The sequence below is a fragment of the Ochotona curzoniae genome, unplaced genomic scaffold (assembly GCF_017591425.1).
Source record: "Ochotona curzoniae isolate NIBS_2020 unplaced genomic scaffold, NIBS_Ocur_1.0 contig_4105, whole genome shotgun sequence".
In the NCBI taxonomy this organism is placed as follows: domain Eukaryota; kingdom Metazoa; phylum Chordata; class Mammalia; order Lagomorpha; family Ochotonidae; genus Ochotona; species Ochotona curzoniae.
In genome coordinates, this window is record NW_024466129.1 from 7,763,641 (window position 1) to 7,784,646 (window position 21,006).

General features: G+C 41.9%; 1 protein-coding gene across 3 annotated transcripts in view; it reads right to left on the minus strand.

Moving 5' to 3' along the window:
* DYNC2I1 (dynein 2 intermediate chain 1) overlaps positions 1-21,006 on the minus strand; it is a 59,949-nt gene that overhangs the window by 27,286 nt on the left and 11,657 nt on the right. For 2 of the 3 annotated variants that reach the window (XM_040984355.1, XM_040984354.1), the window contains exons 4-10: positions 14,153-14,230; positions 13,461-13,677; positions 11,999-12,001; positions 10,263-10,362; positions 3,473-3,602; positions 2,140-2,251; positions 1,306-1,394 (exon numbers count right to left, since the gene is read on the minus strand). In XM_040984355.1, coding sequence (XP_040840289.1) covers positions 1,306-1,394; positions 2,140-2,251; positions 3,473-3,602; positions 10,263-10,362; positions 11,999-12,001; positions 13,461-13,677; positions 14,153-14,230 — 729 coding nt within the window. Of the gene's footprint in view, positions 1-1,305; positions 1,395-2,139; positions 2,252-3,472; positions 3,603-10,262; positions 10,363-11,998; positions 12,002-13,460; positions 13,678-14,152; positions 14,231-15,294; positions 15,358-19,033; positions 19,089-20,391; positions 20,448-21,006 lie in introns of all 3 variants that reach the window. The other variant, XM_040984353.1, reaches the window with a different exon arrangement.

The window sequence follows — 21,006 nt, forward strand, 5'->3', positions numbered from 1 at the left end:
ATGGTGTGGAAGGTCAAGGAGGGTTGACAGATAAGGGATGACTTCAGATTTGCTGATAATTAGAAATGACCCCTAAAAAATCTTTTGATAATCTTTAAGTTATGAGGACTAACACTTATTTCAACCAAATAGAAGGTATAGGTGATGGGGTATTGGGGGACAGTGTCAGATGAGATGATATTGCTATGAAGAAACATCTACGGAAAATTCATAGGCTTCCCAATACCCTCGCCTTATCTTGGAATGGATATTGGAAAACTTCCATAATCAGTTTAAGAAATGATGAGTTGGAGCCAGGGTTGTGGTGTAGTGGGTTAAGCCATTACTGGCATCCACTATGAGTGTTAATTCAAATACCAGCTGTGTTACTTCCGATGCAGCTCCTTGCTAATGGACTTGGGAAAGCAGTGACAGGCAGCCAAGCACCCATGTGGGAGATAGAGCGTTCTAGACTCTTGGCTTCAGGTTGGCCTACCCATATCCTCTGCAACCATTTGGGGAATGAACCACAAGATGGAAGACTGATCTCTCTATATCTCCCTGTGTACGTGTGCGTGTATGTGTGCGCGTGCGTGTATACGTAACTCGGTCTTTCAAATAAAGTTAATTAATTAAAATAAAAATCTAGGGGCTAGGGTTCAGGACAGTGGCACAGCTACTAAAGCAGCTGGATGCAGCGCCAGCATCCCACAGAGTCACTAATTTGTGTTCCAGCTACTCTGACTCCACGTCCAATGCAGCTCCCTGCTAACAACAGCCTGGGAAAGCAGCTGGCCCAGGCATCGATACCTCTGCCACCCAGGTGGGAGCCCTAGATGAAGTTCATGGCGTCGGCCTTGCTTGCACCTGGCTATTGCAGCTACTTGGAGAGTCAATCAACGAATATGTGATCTCTCTCGTTTGCTCACTCACTCGCTCTGTCTTTTAATTCTGACTTTGAAATAGATAAATAAATCTTTAAAACTAAAATCCGAAAAGAAATCATGCATTTGCTATTCAAGTACCCAATATTTATGTTTGTCTTATCAACTGATGCATCTGGATTTTATTCTATAGTTACTTAAAAATACAAGAAACAAATACTAACGTATAAAATGCATACTTGGTATTTTAGTGATAAACAACTCCGTGTCATTTGCACTTAAAGAAAATACCACTGTCACTTCTGGGGGAAAATAATACCTTAAACGAATAACTGATCTTAAACCTACGAAGGCTCCAAGATTTCAGCAGCTCCTACGTTCCTAGGTACAATAAGACCTTCGGCACTTACACACGGACTGGCGCACTCGGTGTGGACTCTACCTGGCACGCTGAGCGGAGGAAGTGGGAGAGCCTCGGAGTGTCGATCTTTGGTATGACTGTAGCATCAGCAGCACCTCTTTTTTCACTACCTAACCAACAACAACAAGATAAAATTACATTCAATCTACCACACTGATTCTACAATAATCACGCAGCACACGCCTTAGCATTCAGAGCGGCTGCAGATGAGTGTCCCCAGCCCTGGAAGGAAAAGTCAAGAGACTGGGCATCTGATCTTCTGCTCTACTAGCGGGGTTTTTTCCCAAAACAACTACATTTTGTTTTATAGAAGGCCTGTGAACACACTCTATGTAAACATATGAAGAGAAACAGTGAAAACATCCGATTCCATGATTGTATATTAAGTGTAGGTATGCTGATTTCTTAAAGTGAGGCTTATCTTAGGAAAGGGAGTAACATAATTTCCTAAGGAATGAAGTGCCTCATTTAAAAAAAAAAAAACTCAGCCAGTGAGATGTTTCCCATGCAAACAGCTACAGTGTAGCTACAGGAAACCATGTGCCCTAGGAACCGCTGGTCTGTTTTTAGGATATTCTTGCAAACTAAACATGGAACACGAACATTTTACATTGATGAGAACAGACTGTTGTCAACCTAAGAGCAGAAGGTTTCCTAAAAATTCAATTGCAAAGTGGTTGTTTGGAATGTGAAATCTTTCACTCTGCATTTAGGAATAAAAATTACAAATTTTGGAACAGATTTAATCCATGATGTAGTTCAATTGCTCTCATGTATGTTGCTGGTCTCTTCAACAAAAGGATACAAGGTACTAACAGTGATATTCAACTCTCAAGAGCCAAACAATGGTATTACCTCCAGACACAACAGCGCTCTCTCCTGGATGCTGGGTCCATACATCCTTGGTCTCTATTTCTTCAGTTTGAATATCTCTGTCAATATTATCTTCATTATACTGAACATACGCCTTAAAAATAAAGGCATGCAGGAATTAATACCGAGACTCACTTTCAGAACTAAAAATGAATACAATCTGATTTTTTGAAAGTTAACGATGACTGTCCTTGCTAATGTCCAAAACAGGTGTAATGGTATAAAGAACAACCATGCAAAAACTGTTTGTCTTACACGTTTGAAATATACAGGCCTGATTTTTCAAAGAGCCACATCAAACAATTCAACCTTAGTTTCACAACAACAACATTTAGCCTACTCACATCCTAGCCTGTTCAATGTACTGGCTTTGCAAATCCAAATGCAATTGCTTTTGATTTCAAAAAGGTACATGCTTCAGAAAAGGTAATTTTGCTACCAGTGGCTGTGCAATGAAGAGAACAAGCACCAAGAAATTGAGTAATTTACACAGTCAGAATGAATTTACTGCAAAATGAGGATTAAAGTTTCGTGCCGTGACCTGCCTTCCATTAAAAGTGTATTATTTATTCAGTGCACCAAACGCATATTGTTAACTTTTAGATGGCACCACAAACAGAGGCGTAAGACAAAATGTAAGATATGTTGCCTGGTTTCAAAAATGTTATAACCCTGCTGTGAAGTGAAACTATCACATAATCAAGACAAATATTAGAACACTAGGGAGAAATATAAAACGATGTGGGATGTGCTGCAGTGACTACGAAGGAAGAGGGAGGATTTAGTGGAAGTCATCAGGGAAAGATCCAGAGAGAAAGGGCCTCGGATGTTGAGAAATAACACAGAGCTCTTCCTCCTGGAAGAGGAAGAAGGAGGCACAGCAGACAGAGTACACAGATAAGCTCGCGGATGAAAGGGCCCAGGTTAGGGAGAATTCAGAAGCATCTGGAGATCATCAAACTGTAAGGATTTTATATTTGAAAGAATGACCGTCACATTCTCACCTGAATCCCAAGGAAACAAGTCCAAATTTGATACTCTGCATGGCTTTAAATAAAACATTTGTTCCAGCTAAGTTGTATTAAAAGGTTCAAACCAGCGCCTGCAACCTATTACGCATGGATCACTCATTCACGCTCCTTCAGCTTCGGACCTTCCCTTTAGAACCTGCATACGCACAGTCTCTCCAGTTAATGAGCACCTAGATCCTCCATGACCATTCCTACATTCTAACATCCCAGAAAAAGAAACAGAAAAGCATACACTTACATCATGACTTGCATTCAGTCATTTAGTGAATACATCTCATACTAACCTGCTTGGTATTTTTTTTCCCAAAGTTTCTGATATACATGTCATATTCATTTACTGGTGGTAGATCCAAGAGAGAGAAAGTGAAGGAAAAATCTAAGTCAATAAGCCGAAGCAGCTTTGTACTCCGTGTTCTTTAAAACAAAATGGAAATAATAAAAAAATGAAATTGAGTAATACACATAGCAATAAAGGTCAAAGTGTTATGGTTAGATGTTGGCTTCTGGCAAGAACTCATTTTTTGTCCTAATGTGAGTTTAAAATAGGGGTGGGTGCTGTGGTGCAGTGGGGTTATGTCACACTCAGGTAAATGGCATCCCATACTGGAGTGCCAGTTGGAGTACCAGCTCTTCCACTTCTGATTCAGCCTCATGCTAATGGATGCGTGGAGGTTACAGTCAAGGGCTTGGGAACCCGGGAAGTGCATGGGAGATCTGAATACGGCTCCACAACCCTGGCTTTGACCTGGACCAGCCCTGGCTGTTGATGGACATTTGGGGAGAGAACCAATCAATGAAGGTTGACTGATCTATCTCACCACCTCTTCCTCCCTCTCTCCTTTTTGATGAAAAGAAACACTTTTTTAAAATAACTGTTAAAATGACCATGTGGGACCAAGTATGCCCCCAGCTTTTCTTCCCCTGGAAGTTTCTGAGTAACAAGTCACTTCACAAGCTACTCTGTCTGGGCTAGAAGGATTATCTTTACGTGACACTCGTGAAGCTGTGAGCAGACGACCCAGCCAGTCTGACATCCTCATTCTTGGCCTCACAACAGATCTCTAAGTGTTTCCCATAAAACCCTGAAATACAGCAGCATCGACAGGATTCATCACTTGGCACCTCTCAGGTCTTCTGAAATACCACATGCTTCCATGCTCAGCTTCCTGTCACCGCACTGACGGCTCTTGTCCATTGCCTGATGCTGCTCCTCCTCCAAACACCCTTACTTGTGCATGCTGGGGCTGGCCCCTCCTGGGCAGTTAGTACCTCTCACTCCACAGCAGAACAAGCTGCACGTGGAGAGATTTTTTTTTTTCATTTCCTCTAATTCCCCACTACCGCCACTCCATAAATACACAGAGAACAAGTGGAACCATCCTACCAATATCTCACTGACCAGCTGGGCTCCGTCCTCACTTCCCTCTTTCCCACATTGCTTTGTATTGTCATATTTCCGTCATCTTATTCTCCTGCCACCATCTCTTCCTTCCAATGTGTTGCCCCCAGTCTGTCCTCTCCAAGACCCCTTCAGGCACTTAGCACCGCCAACAGAAGAAGCCTGCTACTTTCCACGATCTCTCATCGCCTCTCTGCAGAGTGCAGCCCGTGGCTCGTGCCCCTTTGTTTCCACACATACATCTAATGGTTCCAGAGTCACTCACGGAAAAGGATACGCTTTCCCCATCTACACTGCACTGACAATGCACAAGTCAGGAGGTGTCATACGTACATCTGCTGCTCAACTCCCCACGCTCCACACTGCTCTGCTTTCTGTTCTTGTGCCAGTAGCAGAGTTGAACTACTGTGACTTTAGATCGTGATTGCTGAGTTCAAGTCTCTAACTTCTTCAGTTCTATCTTCACTAGTCTTCATCCTTTGTATTCCCAAGTGAATTTCAGAAGCTTCATTCTGAAATGTCTGAACTGCTGAGATTTTGATTGGATTGATTTCAATCCACATTTACTCTCGAAGAAACTAACATCTTTACTATATTTTGTAAAAGACTTTCAACTCATGAACATGATATTCTCCCCCTTATTTTAGATTGCCTGAATTTCAGTAATATCTGCTAAATCTTCTATATTGAGGTCTTGCACACATTCTACTATGGATATTTTAATCCGTTTTTAAATGGTGACAATCTAGTATTTTTTGTCAATGCAAAGAAAAATAACTGAATGTTGCATATTACCCTCTTATTCAGCATCCTTGCTGAATTCATTTATTCACATTAACTCATAAATTCTAGTAATTCATAACTCTAGATTTAAATTTTTTACAGAAATAATTCCACTTCAGGTGAGTGACAGTGTTCATTTCTGATCTTTAACTTACATTTCTTGCTTAGTTAGAATCTTGTCCAATGTTAAACAGAAGGAATGACATATCATCCCCTCATTCCATTTCCTATCATTCCAGATATGAAAGAAAATTGTATAAATCTTTTCAAAGCATCAACTTTGAGTTGGCTGGATTTATTATACCTGCTTTCAATTTTACAGAGTTCTGCTTTTGTTAACTAACCCTTTACTGCTTATTTTGGTCAGTTTCTGGAGATAAAGGCTTGCATTGCTCACACACAACCTCTTCTGTCTCTGCGTCTCTTGGTGTTGCCTTGCTGTATCCCACACACAGTAATGAACGTCATTATTTGCATTATTGTTAAAAATAGTTTGTAATTCTCCTTCTGTTTTCTTTTTTGACACACGGTTTGTTATAACCAGAAGGGCCAGGCCTGGAATGATAGTGTAGCAGCTAAAGTCCTCTTTGAATGTGTTAGGGTCCCATATGGGCACCGATTGGTATCCCGGCTGTTCCACTTCCCATCCAGCTCCCTGCTTGTGACCTAGGAAAGCAGTTGAGGATGGCCCAACACCTTGGGACCCTGTACCCACGTGAGAGACCCAGAAGAAACTTCAGGCTCCTAGCTTTGGATCAGCTCAGTTCAAGAGCACTGAGGTCACTTGGGGAGTGAAGTAGCAAATGGAAGATCTTCCCTGTCTCTCCTTCTCTCTGTAAATCTGACTCCCAATACTAAATAAATAAATAAGTTTATTTATTTATTTTTATTAAAAACTAGAAAACTTAACTTTCAAACTTTGGGGAATTTTTAATTATTTACTATTTTTCAGCACAATTCTACTATTGTCAGCAAACATTTCATGCTAGACTGAAAAGAATACGGGCGGGGCCAGCTTTGTGGTAAAGCCGCTGCTAGGCTGCAGGATAAGCTGCTGCTTGCAACCCCAGCATTCTGTATTAGTGTGCCAGTTCAAGACTTGGCTATTTCGCTTTCAATTCCATTTCCTGTTACTGAGCCCGGGAACACAGCAGACAACCCAAAGCCTCGGGCCACTAGCACCCACGTGAAAGGCCAGGATGGAACAGTAAGCTCCTGCCCTCAGCCTGGCCCAGCTCTGGCTGTGATGGCTAGCTGGGAAGTATCAGGAGTGGAGGAAGAATCTCCTTCTCTCTCTCATCCTCTCTCCCTGTCTTTCTTTGACAAGAAACTTATACAATATTGTTTTCTATATATTTTTAAATCCTTTTTAAAGATTTATCTATTGATTCGAAAGCCAAGAGAGACGGATCTTCCATCCAATTGTACTCACTCCCCAAATGGCTGAAACAGACAGGGCTGGAAAAGGACAAACAAAGGAGGCAGGCTCTCCTTTGTGTGAGTGCAGGGGTCCAAGCACCTGGGACAGTCTTCTGCTGCTTTCACAGGAGCATAAGCAGGAAGTTAAATTCAAAGTAGCTGGGACTCAAACCTGGGATGCTGCCAGTGCAGGCAGTGGCTTAACGTGCTATGCCGTAATGCTAACTTCAGGGTTCATCTGCAGTGTATGTTAAGCATAATTTGTTAGCCAGGTAGTTTCAATCTCTCCACTAACTTTCCCATTTCTACCAAATTTCTATCACTACCAAGAGAAACGTATTCAACTCCCCAGCTGTGACTGTGCCAGGTTCACCTGGCTCTATCCAGTTTCGCTCTACACGTTTTTTGTAATACTACTATTGAGCACACACAGGAGTGTTACACTGAGTTACTGAGTTGACACTTTTCTCATTATGAAGTTCTTCTCTGTATGTCTAGTAACTTCCTTGCTTTCAAATTCCCTGCTCTGATATTAGTGATAATTATTACTCTGATTAATGTTTGATTGACAGCTATATTTCAATTCATTTACTTTCAACTTTCTGTGTCCTGACGTGTAAGGTTTATTCCTTGAAAGGAATATCCACGGCACATATTTTCTCAATTGACGCGATCTTTGTCTTATATTTTAGTTTTTAATCCTTTAACATATGTTATAATGACTGAAATTTTTTGGTTTAATCTCTTATCTTCCTGGGTTTTTTTTTCCTAATTTTCTAGACATTCTGTACTTTTTCTGCCTGTCTTTCTTGTATAACTTTGGATTAATCATGTATGTTTAATTATGGACTTTATCCTTCTATGGTCTGGTTGCTTTTTAATGAGTAAGCTAAATATATCAGCATGTATTCTTGCACTACCAAAATCTACCTTAAGAGCCTAACACAATAGCCTAGTGGCTAAAGTCCTTGCCTTACATGCACTGGAATCCCATATGGGTGCTGGTTCATGTCCCGGCTGCTCCAGTTCCCATCCAGCTCCCTGCCTGCAGCCTGTGGAAAGCAGTCAAGGACGGCCCAAAGCCTTGGGACCCTGCACCTATGTGGGAGACCTGGAAGAAGTTCTTGGATCCTGGCTTCAGATCGGAGTAGCATCAGCCATTGCAGTCACTTGGGGAGTGAATCTTCGGACGGAAGATCTTCCTCTCTGTCTCTCTTCCTCTCTGTATATCTGACTTTGCAATAAAAATTAATCTTTCAAATATATTTTGGTTGAATATAGCAGATGGTTGTCTTAAGAATATATCTTTTCTAAATGTTGAGGTTCACGGTTATTAGAAATTTGATTTTCACTTTTAGCAGTCCAAGGATAAAAACAGTTATAGAGGCCCCTCTGGCTCCCTGCCTGTGGCCTGGGAAAGCAGTCGAGGACGGCCCAAAGCCTTGGGACCCTGCACCTGCGTGGGAGATCCAGAAGAGGCTCCTGGCTCCTGGCTTCAGCTCAGCTCAGCTCCAGCCATTCCGACCAACTGGGGATTGAACCAGCAAATGGAAGATCTTCCTGCATCTTCTCTCTGTAGATCTGGCTTTCCAATGAAATAATTTAAAAAAAAAAAAATCTTAAAAAAAAAAACCACAGGTCTATAGGCCAGGGTTTCAGCATAGAAAGTAAAGCTACCAACCTGAACCGCTGGCATCCCACACGGACGCCAGTTTATGCCCCAGTTGCTCCACTACCAAACTGACTCCCTGCCCACAGCCCGAGGAGAGAAGTGCAAGATGGCTCAAGTGCTTGGATTCATAAGAAACTCCTGGCTCCCGACTTTGAGGTCATTTGAGGAGTGGACCAGCCAACCAAAGACTACTGTCTCTCTCTGCCTTTCAAATAAATAAATAAATCTTAAAAAAAAAAAAAAAAAAAACCTTACCCCATCAGTCACTAGATTTTTATCTTTAAAAACATAGTCCTTGTCTCTTACCTATGAAATAGGGCTTCCAAGAATGGTGAGGTGATACATGTTGAATATAGGATCAAGTGGCACACACTACTGCATACAAGCACTCATCACATGCATCACCTAATATTAGCTTTTTAAAAAAGATTCATTTATGTTTTTATTGGAAAGTCAGATTTACACAGAGGAAGAGAGACAGAGAGGAAGATCATCTATCCGCTGGTCCACTCCCCAAGGGACCGCAATGGCAGGAGCTGAGTTGATCCAAAGCCAGGAGCTTCTTTTGGGTCTCCCACGCAGGTGCAGGGTCCCAAGGCTTTGGGCCTTCCTCGACTGCTTTCCCAGGCCACAAGTTGGGAGCTGGAAGCAAAGTGGAGCAGCTAGGATACGAACTGGCACCCATATGGGAACCCAGCATGAGGAAGGCGAGGACTCTGGCCCCTAGGCAACTGTGCCAGATCCATATTTTCTTTTTTTTTTTTTTAATTTTATTTTATTAATTGCATTGCATTATGTGACACAGTGTTATGGGCACTGGGATTCCCCCCACCTCTCCCCAAACCCTCTCCCCATGGTGGATTTCTCCACCTTGCTGCGTTACCACAGTTCAAATTCATTTGAGGTTCTTTCATTGGAAGTATTTACCAAGCATAGAGTCCAGTGTCTTATTATCCTAATAGGTTCAACGATTTCTTGGTGAGACCATCTCTGGTCTGAAGGTACAGCCAGCAAAGCATCATCCCAATCAATTAAAGGCCCGGACATAACATCAACAGCCATTTACAACCTTATGGCATTAATTGACATGGTATTGATTAATAGTATGTTGATAGGAAGATGCGGTTTCTTAACTACATCCTGTGAATTCTTCATAGACATTTCAATTTTGGTTTGTATTCAACCTGATTCCATACAGTTATCAGTTTAGGTAGAATACATTTTTTTTTAGGATGGGTGTGCAGAGAAATCCCCAATACCCCAGTGAGGCGTGACTAATCTTTGTGTCCCACGTAGTGAGGCCTGTGTGCAGACCCATAGTTTCTTAATCATTACTAATTTCCTTAGCTTCCTCAACTGAAAAATAAATGAAGTGATGCCCAACTCACAAGGCTGCTCTGGGACTATGCGATCTTCAAGGCCAGCAATGCCACACCTCCGGCCGTGTTACGGGAGCCATGCTTGCGCTCCTCGTGGACGTTTGTGGCCCCTACGCTTACTGAATGTGTGGTTGTGATTCAGCTTCAGCCAGAACAAGCCTTGGACTCCCAGAGTAATGCCCCAGGAGTTTTAACAAATTTAACAATACGCATTACACGTCAAACATCAAGACAGCACTACACACACTTGCACTATCGACACAACATCTGGACACAAAGAAAAATGTAGGGCAAATTAAAGCATATACTTGAACAATCAGTAATGAAACAAAAAGAAAAAGCTTTTTTTTTTTTGTTACAAGCATTGAAGAAAACTACCCTGGAATTCCACAATCCTTTGACAAACTCCCCAGTGTACCTACTTTTGCTTCAGGGCCTGAGTCCTACTTTTCTGACGGTGTGAGGCTGTCGCAAAATCCACAAAAATTCCACAAACAGGGGCTTTGGAAGGAGAAGTATTCCCTGGAAGGAGAATTGTGCCAAGGGACAAAAGCTAATCAGTTGGTATGGAAATACTTATTTCAAAGAAAAAAAAAGACAAAAATAAAGCAAAATACATAACAAATACATTTGATAAGCTCTTAAAACTAATGACAATGAAACTAAACATTTTCCAAGCACATTTAAGGTCTGCCCCTGCGTATTTCTTCTATAACTCTCAGGCAACAAAGCAAATTGTACTGCTCATCTGCTCTATGTATACAAACACTGTAAGTTTAAAAACAGTTAAGAAGACATATACAACTCAGCGTAATGTCCCTCCACTGTTCCCCAAAATAAAAGATGATACGGTAGGCCCCCATGAAAACAAGCAATTCATTAGGTTTTATTTTTTTAGGGTTTTTTTTGTTGTTGTTGTTGCTGTTATTGTTAACCTATCTTAAAGGAAGAGTTATAGAAGAAAGAGGGAAAGCCAGAAAGGTCTTCAGTCTGTTGGTTCACTCCCCTAATGGCCTCACCAGCCAGAACTGAGCCAGGCCAAAGGCAGGAGTCTCTGTGTCTCCCACGTGGGTGCAGAGGCCAAGCACCTGGGCCACAGTCTGCTGCCTTCCCAGGTGCATCAGCAGGGAGCTGGGACAGGAGTGGAGCAGCTGGGACTTGTGCTAGCATCCATGTGGGAAGCCAGAACGGCAGGTGACAGCTTAACACACTAGACCAAAACACTGGCCGCACTGTATTAGTTCACATGCTGGGCTGCCCTGAGTGATAAGCACCATACACAGGCATCACATTTGTGGGTGGGCAACACGAACAGCATATGGCAGAGACAAGTGAGTCTATACGAAAACTTCAGCACAGACTGAAAAAGAGAAATTACTGCAGAGATTGTCATCAGCCAATCACGAAGCTGCTCTAACAGACTGAAAAGGTTGATTCAGGAGAAAGCATGACATCCAGAGTCAGTCTTCAACCATCACGGCCAAAGACACCCCACTCCATGGAGCCTACATTCACAAAAGTACAGGAGAGGCGCCAGTGTAGTGGCTTAGTTGGCTAATCCTCTGCCTCCAGGCTACCAGCATCCAAATGGGTGCTGGTTCATGCCACTGCTATCCCTCTTTCAATCCATATCTTTGCTTATGGCCTGGGAAAGCAGCAGAGGACGGTTCAAAGCCCTAGGACCTTGCACCCACATAGGAGATCCGAAAGAAGCTCCTGGCTCCCAGATTCAAATCAGCTCAACTCTGGCCATTGCAGCCATTTGGGGAGAAAACCAGTGGATGGAAGATATTTATCTCTGTCTCTTCTTCTCTCTGTAAATCTGTCTTTCCAATAAAAATAAATAAATCTTTATTAAAAAAGAAGAAGAACTAGCAATTTGGGTATTACTGAAATCCGCCAAAGTGTTTAAAATTGCCAAGTCATTTAAAAGAAAAAATTATGAATTACAATCCAGTTAAGAAACACACTAGTAAAGTCACTCATATGATTACTATATCTTCAGCAACACTTTGATTAATTAAAAAGATCTGCTAGGAAAACTGAGAACTTTTAAAAAATTTTGCTTCTTAGAAACTTGAGAAAAACAAGACTTAAGTATGGAAGAATTTGAAAGGATATGGAGAGGGGCAGAAAGAAAGAGAGATCTTCCACCCACTGTCTCACTCCCCAAATGTTTGCAATAGCCAAGGCTGGGGCTAGCCACAAGCAGAAGCTAGGAACTACATCTGAGTCTGCCCAGGGTCGCAAGGACTCAGGCACTTGGGTCATCTTCCACTGCTTTCCCTAGTGCATCTGCAGCTGCTGGATACAAAATGGAATGTCTGGGCCTCAAACTGGCACTCCAACATGGGATGCCAGCATTGCAGGTGGCAGCTTAACTTGCTATCCTGTCCTCTCAGCAACTTTTGAATCCTGGGAAGTTCTGAATGTGGTCATGAAATCCTGCTGCTCGGCACATAAAACTTCTCTGTGCACACTGCTACTCCGTGACAAAATCCAGGAACCTTTGCCACACAACCAACCCAGGAACCTTTGCCACACAACACAGCCAAACTGAGGGCAATCCTTAGCTCCGACAGGACAGCTACCACTGGCTTCCCAGAAGGCTTCTAGCTACACATTCACAGAACACTCCAGACCAGCATTTGCCAGCAGAGTTCCGCCAGCTCTGCAGCAGACACAAAATCGAGTAATGATCGCACTGTTGAAGCTCCCTTTGCATATCATATTATGCTAAATATCAACAGTATCTCATTATATTCATCACTGCTTTACTACATAAATTAAGATATCCTATAATAGGACCATTTTACGTTTAATGATCATTTCTCCTTTAAATCATTTTAAGATAGTCTCACCACCACACTGCCCAGTGACAAAGACTTTAAAGCTACCTTTTTAGACAATCTCATCTTTGAGCAAACAGCACAGCATGCGGGACAGCCATAACTACAACATGATACAATTACAGTACACTGTCATGTATGCAATCTGTCACTGGCCAAGATGTTGCTACATATGACATGATTGTCCTATTCTTGTAAATATCATATCCAGATGCCAAGAACTGGAGCGAACTTGCTGAAGGAACTCCTCAGGGGGCAGAGGGGAAGGCTCGCTCATAAATGCTCTTTGCGACTGGCCGTCATGTTGCTTAGCCTAGGAGCCACGGGAATCTCTCAGTCGGCTGCCTGTCTCACCATGACTCTCATTTGCTGAGATTTTTAAGTTTCCTACTTATATAATCATGACTCTTCCCTTAGCAGAAAGTCAACGCAATCAGGAAAAACAAGCCCGTGTGCTCACACACTGAGCAAGAAGCTGACGGCACTGGAAAAATGAGTGCCACTGCCCACTGAGCACAGGTGCGTGACACACGCTCACGGCCACTCTCAGGCCGCAGGTGTCACGCAGAAGGTGGCCTGCGAAATGGTCCACGGGACAATCCTTACATCCACGCGGTCCACGTCTCTTACTTGTCAGTAAGTGTCAGACGTAAAAGGCACAGCATCATGCTGACAGGCAAAATGCTTACTTCTCTGCCCGCTGGAGTACTGGGAGTCTGCCTTCAACAGGTGTGTACACACGTACACATAAGCATGGACACCGTCAATTACCTGCCCGGGACTCCCTGTTAGAATCCATCTGCCCTTGCTTCTGAGACAGCTTCAAAGATAATTCTCCAATCCTTTCATTTTCTGCATGGATGGCTTTTTGAATCTCTTGGATTTCCTTTTTCTGGGCTGGAGGAAGTTCTTCCATATTGTCTTTTGGTTCTGCCTCATTGTTACTGTCATCATCTCCATCACAAACTTCAAAGTCATCTTCGTAATCCTACAATAACAATGTTTGGGGAACACTTTACGTCTAACTTAAAGTAGCCCTCATTCTGAACAGAGCATCACAATTTCTAATTCAAGACAGAAAAAGTCCTTAAAAGATTTTTGTAGTTCGATGATTTTAATATTATTGAATTATACAGCTGTGTAAACTGTGTTTCTCTAAAAACAAACCACACAGTATAGAAACAACATGCCAACATTCACACTGAGAATCTAAAAGTGTGTATTTGTGTACAGTTACACATGAGAAGTGATCATAAAATCACTCCCATCACATTAGTAAGCAGATAGGAGTACAATCAGCTTGTAAAAGTTACAGTCAAAACTATAAACTGGCTAGCAAATCCAATCATACACCAGGTATGAAAAATAACGAAAAAGAGAGTGCAAGAGAAAAGCTATTAAAATACTGGCTTTTAAGAATCAACTATTTCTAAACTGAGAAAATTTTTAACGTTTATACATACTTCAAAATCACCTTCAAAACTGGGTGTATACTCCTCAGCTTCAGGATGTTCTAAATCAATGTCTTCCTTTTCAACTTCCTAGAGGTAAAAAATAAAGCATGAAACAAAAAATCAATCCCATATCCATATTTTGTGATATACTATAATTTAGTATGTGTAGTGGATAAATTCAAATAGTTAGCATTTCTGCTTCCTTGAACATGTGTCATTTCTTGTGCTGGGGACGTTCAAAATCTAATCTTTATGAACCATGTAATAAACTGCTGGGAACTACAGTCACCTTCCATATCTTAGCTACCACACGAATCCTAAAGCAAAACTTGGTAGGTATCACCCTTTGTATTCATGTTCAAACATAGGATGACCCAGTGACCCTTTAGCACATCCTGTGTCTAGTCAACATTTTCAACGTCCAATTGATCCACTCAAAAAACACACACAGCATATCCTGCATGTGCCAGGCACTCGGCCAGGGGAGAGGACGAGAGGGTAGGGGGCAGAGACAGAGCACACGGGGGACACATGGTGAGGACCCCATCATCTGGGGTCCCGCTGCCCCATAGCCACTGTTCCCAGCACTGCTCAGGACAAGAGGCCCAGGGTCACCAGCCAGCACTTCTCCCTCACATACAAGGACACTGGCAATTCCTGCATCTTCCTGATTTCACATGTTTCTGAAAACCAGGTTGCCCTACTTCTCCTCAACAATGAGGTTAAGCTATTTCTCACCAACAATGGTCTGAATCATGTTTTTTTGTGGCTTCTCTTTCTTCAGATCTTCCTGATTTTCAGTTTAAAGGCAGAACAACCATGAGAAGACTGGCTATTTGTGCAATTGAATTTGCTTCCCTGCAAAGCTCCCTGCAACAAGCTTTCCCAAAGAGCAAGGCTCTGGTGCCTGAAGCTGCACGCAGCGGTCCGCACACCTGCTGCCCCAGGACCAGGACTGCCTTCAACAGGCCCAAGAATTCTCAAACAAGGGCAAACACAAGTTTCCCATTAAAGCCTCCAGCATGGTGATGTACACTGTCTGAGAGGAGTAACAGCTGCACCAATAACATGTGAACACTACAGTGACGGAGCAAGCGCAAAGTGCATGTGTCCGGACAGAACTGCCAAAACATACAAAGATAACTTCTTACCAGAGCTGCTGCACTTTCTCGCCTGTGCGACAGCTTCCACGCAGAGGCTTCCTCGTGGCTATGCTTGAGGAGAGAGGACAGCCACAATCAGGACATAACAGGACACGTCCCAGCTCCTCCACACACACGCCACCCCGTGCTTTAAGATAAACAAAGGACAAAACTAACACTCTGCCATCTGGGTCTTGGCTTTGTGGTTCCTGAAGCGAGTGACTTGGTCGTCTGAGAACTCAAGTAACGCGGTGAAAGGGCCGGGCAGGATGCTGCATGCAAAGTATGATCCTTGTGCTTGACACAGCCAAGCCCTGGGAACGTTACCTGTTGCTGACACTGGTACGAGGAAGGTGAGACACTCGGGAGACACTCACCGAAACTGCTCACCAGAGAAAACTAGTGACGGTATGCTTTTATTTTTCATGAAGAAAATAAAAAGAATTTACTTTTTGAACCCCCCCCCCAAAAAAAATCTTTCTGGCATATAGTAGATTAGCCACATACTGAAAAACTGGTTCAAGATAAACTCAATGTGATGCTCTAAAATAGACGGCCCGATGTCTCCAGAGTCCCTGCCAGAGTCTCACGTGGGAGACCCGGCCTTAGCCCCAAGCCCCTGGCTTCAGGCGGGCCGCGCTGCCCACCATGGACATCCATGGAATGAACCAGCAGATGGGCATCCGTGCTCTCACTCACTCTGTCTAGTTAATCAATTAATTTAATTTGTATAGGAAAGCAGTCATAAGCTACAACTGGATGTTTTTCAAGACCACTTCTGAAATGTTTCTGGGAGAAACAAAATCATACTTCATTCTTGTGGCACAATAAAAAAAGCGCAAAATACCTCACTGGTGATTTTTTTATTACTAATGTTGAACAGATACCACTTTAGACGTGTCAGTTTATATGTCAAAGCTTTTTTTTTTTACTTTCCTAATGTGACTACAAGAAAACTTAAAATTAAGAGATGTGCCTCAAGTAACAACTCTAGTAAACAATGGTAATCTGACTTTTAGAGAAAAAAAAAAAAACATCAGGAGACATTAGAAAAACACCAAAGTAATATATACATTTTAATCTAACAATTCTACAATTCCAGTTCAAGAAAACTACCCACAGGGAGAATACGGGGTGGCCGCCAGGCACACTGCCGCAGTCACTGGGACACACACTGAGTGCTGCCTGGAGCTCTGGCCGCGGTGCCTCTGACGCAGGTCCCTGCTAACGTGTGCCCTGGAAGGCAGCAGGGGACAGCTTTGGGACCCGAGTCAGCACCACCTGCATGGGAGACCTGGACGCAATTCTGGGCTCCTTGACGTTGCACAAGAGTGAGCCAGCAGACAGAAGGTCTCTGCTGTTTGCCTTTCAAATCAAAATCAAAAGAAAAAAGAGAAAAAGAGGGTAGGCTAACAGATTTCCACAATCAACTGGGAAAAAGAGTGAACTTCACAGCATTTGTGCTTCTGTGGAGTCTGTGTGCATATATGTAAAAAAATCCAAAATACACATGTTGGGGTCAGGGGTGTGGTGCAGCAATTGAAGCTGCCACTTGCTGGAGCCCCGCACTGCTTTCCGGTTCAGATCTGGCTTCCTGCTAAGCTGTCTGTGAAAGCAGTACAGGATGACCCAAGTGTGTGGGCCCCTGTCCCTCACGGGGGAGAACTGCGTGAAGCTCCTGACTGCCGGCTTGCGCCTGGCCCCTTCTCTGGTTACTGCATGCATTTGGGAGATGCTGCAAGGGGGTTCTTTCTCTGTTTATGCCTTTCGGTTGCTCTGACTTTCAAATGAATAAATTAATGTATATATATTATATATATTATATTAATGTATATATATTAATATATATAAATATATACATTATATATACACAATTATATGTGTGTGTATATATACATTATATAGACACAATTTAACATATGATTATGAAAGATAACATGTGAAATAATTGTAAGGCTAATTTTTTTCTATGATCAAGGGTATAGACATAACTGGATGGTAAGTGACCAATCAGCACCCCCAAAATTCAACAACCATAACCACATCAAAGCAGCAGATGACATAAGAACTAATTTATATAACAGTATGCGTTTATATATATATATGGAAAAGAGATGCATAAAAAACATGGCATTTAATTGTTAAATACTAAGATAGGTCACGGATTTCTTTCTACAAAGAAACAAAAAACTATCCTTCAAAAATAATTCAATAGAAGCCAACATGTACTGGCCACATTATCTTGAGTGACCAAAAAAGAAACTAAAATTATGGACTGATGACAGCTCCACAAAGTAATATCTTACAGTTACTAAATAATCACTGTGAAGTCTATTCATGTGACAACTCACAAAAATAGCAGCACACATTACAACTTTCACCATGCATAAATACATATAGGCAAGGGAATTAAAAAACATAAACCCATGTGAGGAGAATGAGTGGATCTCAGTATCAACAAGCAGTATTTGGGGAGCTATCATTTAGTCGAACCGTGAAGACACTGCATGCCATCCTGGAGTGCCTGGGTAGACAGCCGGCCCTCGTTACAGATTTCAGCTTCCTTCTAGTGCAAACCCTGGGAGCCCTGGCGATGGTTCAGGTCACAGAGCTGCCCTCCCGGGACACCAGGAATGAGTTCGTGGTCCCCGGCTTTGGCCTGGGCCAAGCTCCAGCTCCTACCACTGCAGGTGTTTGGGGAATGAACCAGTAGATGAGAGCTCTTGCTCTGTATATCTGCCCATCTCTCACCCTGCCTCTCAAATAAGTTTTTAAAAATATTTTTTAATTTTTAAAAATACTAAGTACTGATAGAATCTGACAGGAAGTCATTTGAGCCTGTTAATTCTGAAGACAGGACTTCACTTACTATAAGGTCTATTTAGACTGCTTGTTCTGGAAGCGGGTTTGGCAAGTTATGCTTATGGGAATTTCTCCCATTTAGCTTGTCTAGAATGTTAGCATAACATGTTGTTACAGTCTCTCTTGTAACTGTCTGCTTCTCCTTTCAATTTCAACAGCTTTTAATGCTTGTATTATACCTGGGGGCTCTCACTAAGGGACATTTTCACTTGCAATTGTCACATCTTCCTACTGAACTAATTATCCGATCATAATGCAAGGTCTTTCTCTAGTAAAACTTCCTGTCTCAAAATCGACTTTGGCAGCATAGGTACTTCAACTCTGACACCTGCTGCTCAATGGCTTACTCCTGTCCATCTTTTTACTTTCAGTCTGATTCTTCTAACCTAAAGTGAGTCGACAGTAAGCATTCTGGCATAATCATTCAAATAACATGCAAATAAATTCTGCCTTGTTTCTACTATCCTTTTTGTTTTAAGATCCATTCATTTTTATTAGAAACTCATATTTACAGAGAGAAGGAGAGACAGAGAAAAAGATCTTCCATCCACTGGTTCACTCCTCAATTGGTCGCAATGGCCAGAACTGAGCCAATCTGAAGCCAAGCAGAGGCCAGCAGCCTTCTCCGGCTCCCCCACGCAGGTGCAGGATCCCAAGACCCTGGGCCATCCTCGACTACCTTCCCAGGCCACAAGCAGGGAGCCAGACAGGAACTGGAGCAGCTGGGACATGAACTGGCACCCACATGGGATCCAGGTGCACACAAGGCAAGGACTCCAGCCACTAGGCTACCACGCTGGGCCCCTTGGTTCTACTTTTAAGAGAAATTTCAAATTAAGACACATGACGAAGTCTACTATATATAAAGTGAGATAGACTGTCTTACCTTCTTTCTTGATTCTTTATCTTTTCCATTATTCCTGACTACATTCTCTGCATGGCTAGAAAGTAAACATGACCAGTGTTAAAATTTACTTTTAAATTATGACTTAAAAAAAATAATAAAATATGCTTAATCTCAGTGAAGGATCTTATCAATATTTTGCTCTGATTAAGAACTGCTATAGGTTGGCAAAGCACGTTTTATTAGAATTATGAGTGTTGAAGTCTTTCCAAGAGTTTCTGCATTGTGGCATTAATTCAACACTGAAGACATCCCCAGTAAAAAGAGAAATTTACAAAATCTTTTTTATGCATATGTATGAATATATATCCTTTAAGGATTCTAGAAATTGTCTATAATCATATTAACCCCAAATACTATTTTATGCATCATATAAAATTCATACTTCTAAAATAAAATTAAACTTGAAGTATATCTTTCAGTCATATTCTATATTATTTGAGACCTAAGATAAGGTTTTCAAAATTTCGACTTGATTCCCAATTTTCAGTCATACTAAATCACTATAAAATGGGATTTAATATACAACCTGAGTAAAATCCTCCTTTACATTCCAACAAGTTTATAATACAAAATCTAGGAATTTGACACTCTCATTCCCAGGTTTAGTGATATTTTTGCTCAAATGTGTAAAACTACAGGCAATGAAATCCCAGGGCCTATGGAAATATATCATAAAATGATAATAATAATATTAAAAATTTAAAAAGAGAAAAATGCAATGCATCTAACCTGAGTTTTCCTGATCTATACAAAAGAATTACAAAATACAGTCATCCTAAAAAAAAAACTAAAGCTAAGATTTGTATTTAAAATGAGATTACATATAAACTCTAGCCTATACTGATCTGTAAAAGGTATAAACCGCCATAATTTTACTGAAAGGCATAAAAGTCCAACTCAGGCTGGACTAGCAGCTGCTCTCACAGCGGGCCGGCGCGGCCTCGGGGCTAGAATTCTTGGTCCTCACCATACAGAGGAACCGTGATGCCAGCAGTGGCTGGAATGCGGCACGCACGCACGAACATAACCCACGATGGTTCGCTCCAGTGTCTGTGGGGGAGGCGAACCATCACCTGCGGACGCTTCTTCAGCCAGAGGAAAGACCACCTGTCACACACCAAGGAACTCCTAAATGAATCATTTTCCTCAGTGAGAACTCATTCTCCACACGTGCGTGAGCAGAAAGACCTCTGTAACAGTCTCCTCTCCATACAACTTGGAGGGTCCAGAGCTGAAGAAGACCAAGTTATTTCAATAATTTACTCCTGTTAAGGAAAGTTCACTTTTAAAGCACACGATGAGAACTATACAATCAACAAATCATGCAGATTCCTTACTGGCTGCCAGTTCCATCTCTCCTCGAACTTGTACCTCGATTCTTGTGTTCGCCATTCTAGAAAAGAGAAAAAAAATTCATCACCATTAAGTATTAAATCACAATGAATTAAGGACAAGAAGTAAACTCTATAAAATGAGCATGGATATGAACTTCAGCAACAGCATCTATAAACATTTATTAAAATAAGGATTTACGAGTCCTTTTTCATAAATTAGATAATGCAAGGAAAACACAAATATATTATAAGGGTAGCTAGGTATTATCTCAGAAATAAATCAATGTACTCCACCATCTCACATAACAAACATAATATTTATGGATAAATATGACTGGTTACTACTAAACTGCTCAAACTCAAAAGTTTCATGCATTTAGCCTACAGAAAAAAAAAAAAACTTCAAGGAATCTTCTCAAGAATTGACTGAACCTATACAGCTAAAAATCAAACTAGTAGATGATGACTCAGTAAACAGACTGTTGGGAAACGGCACTGGGCTAGGTGAGGCGGGAGCAGCAACGAAGGGAGGCAGACCCAGGCCCTTCCTTAACAGACAGACAGACAAAAGGAAAGCAGTGGAGAAACCACAGACATGGAACAGCCCCTAAGAAGCAC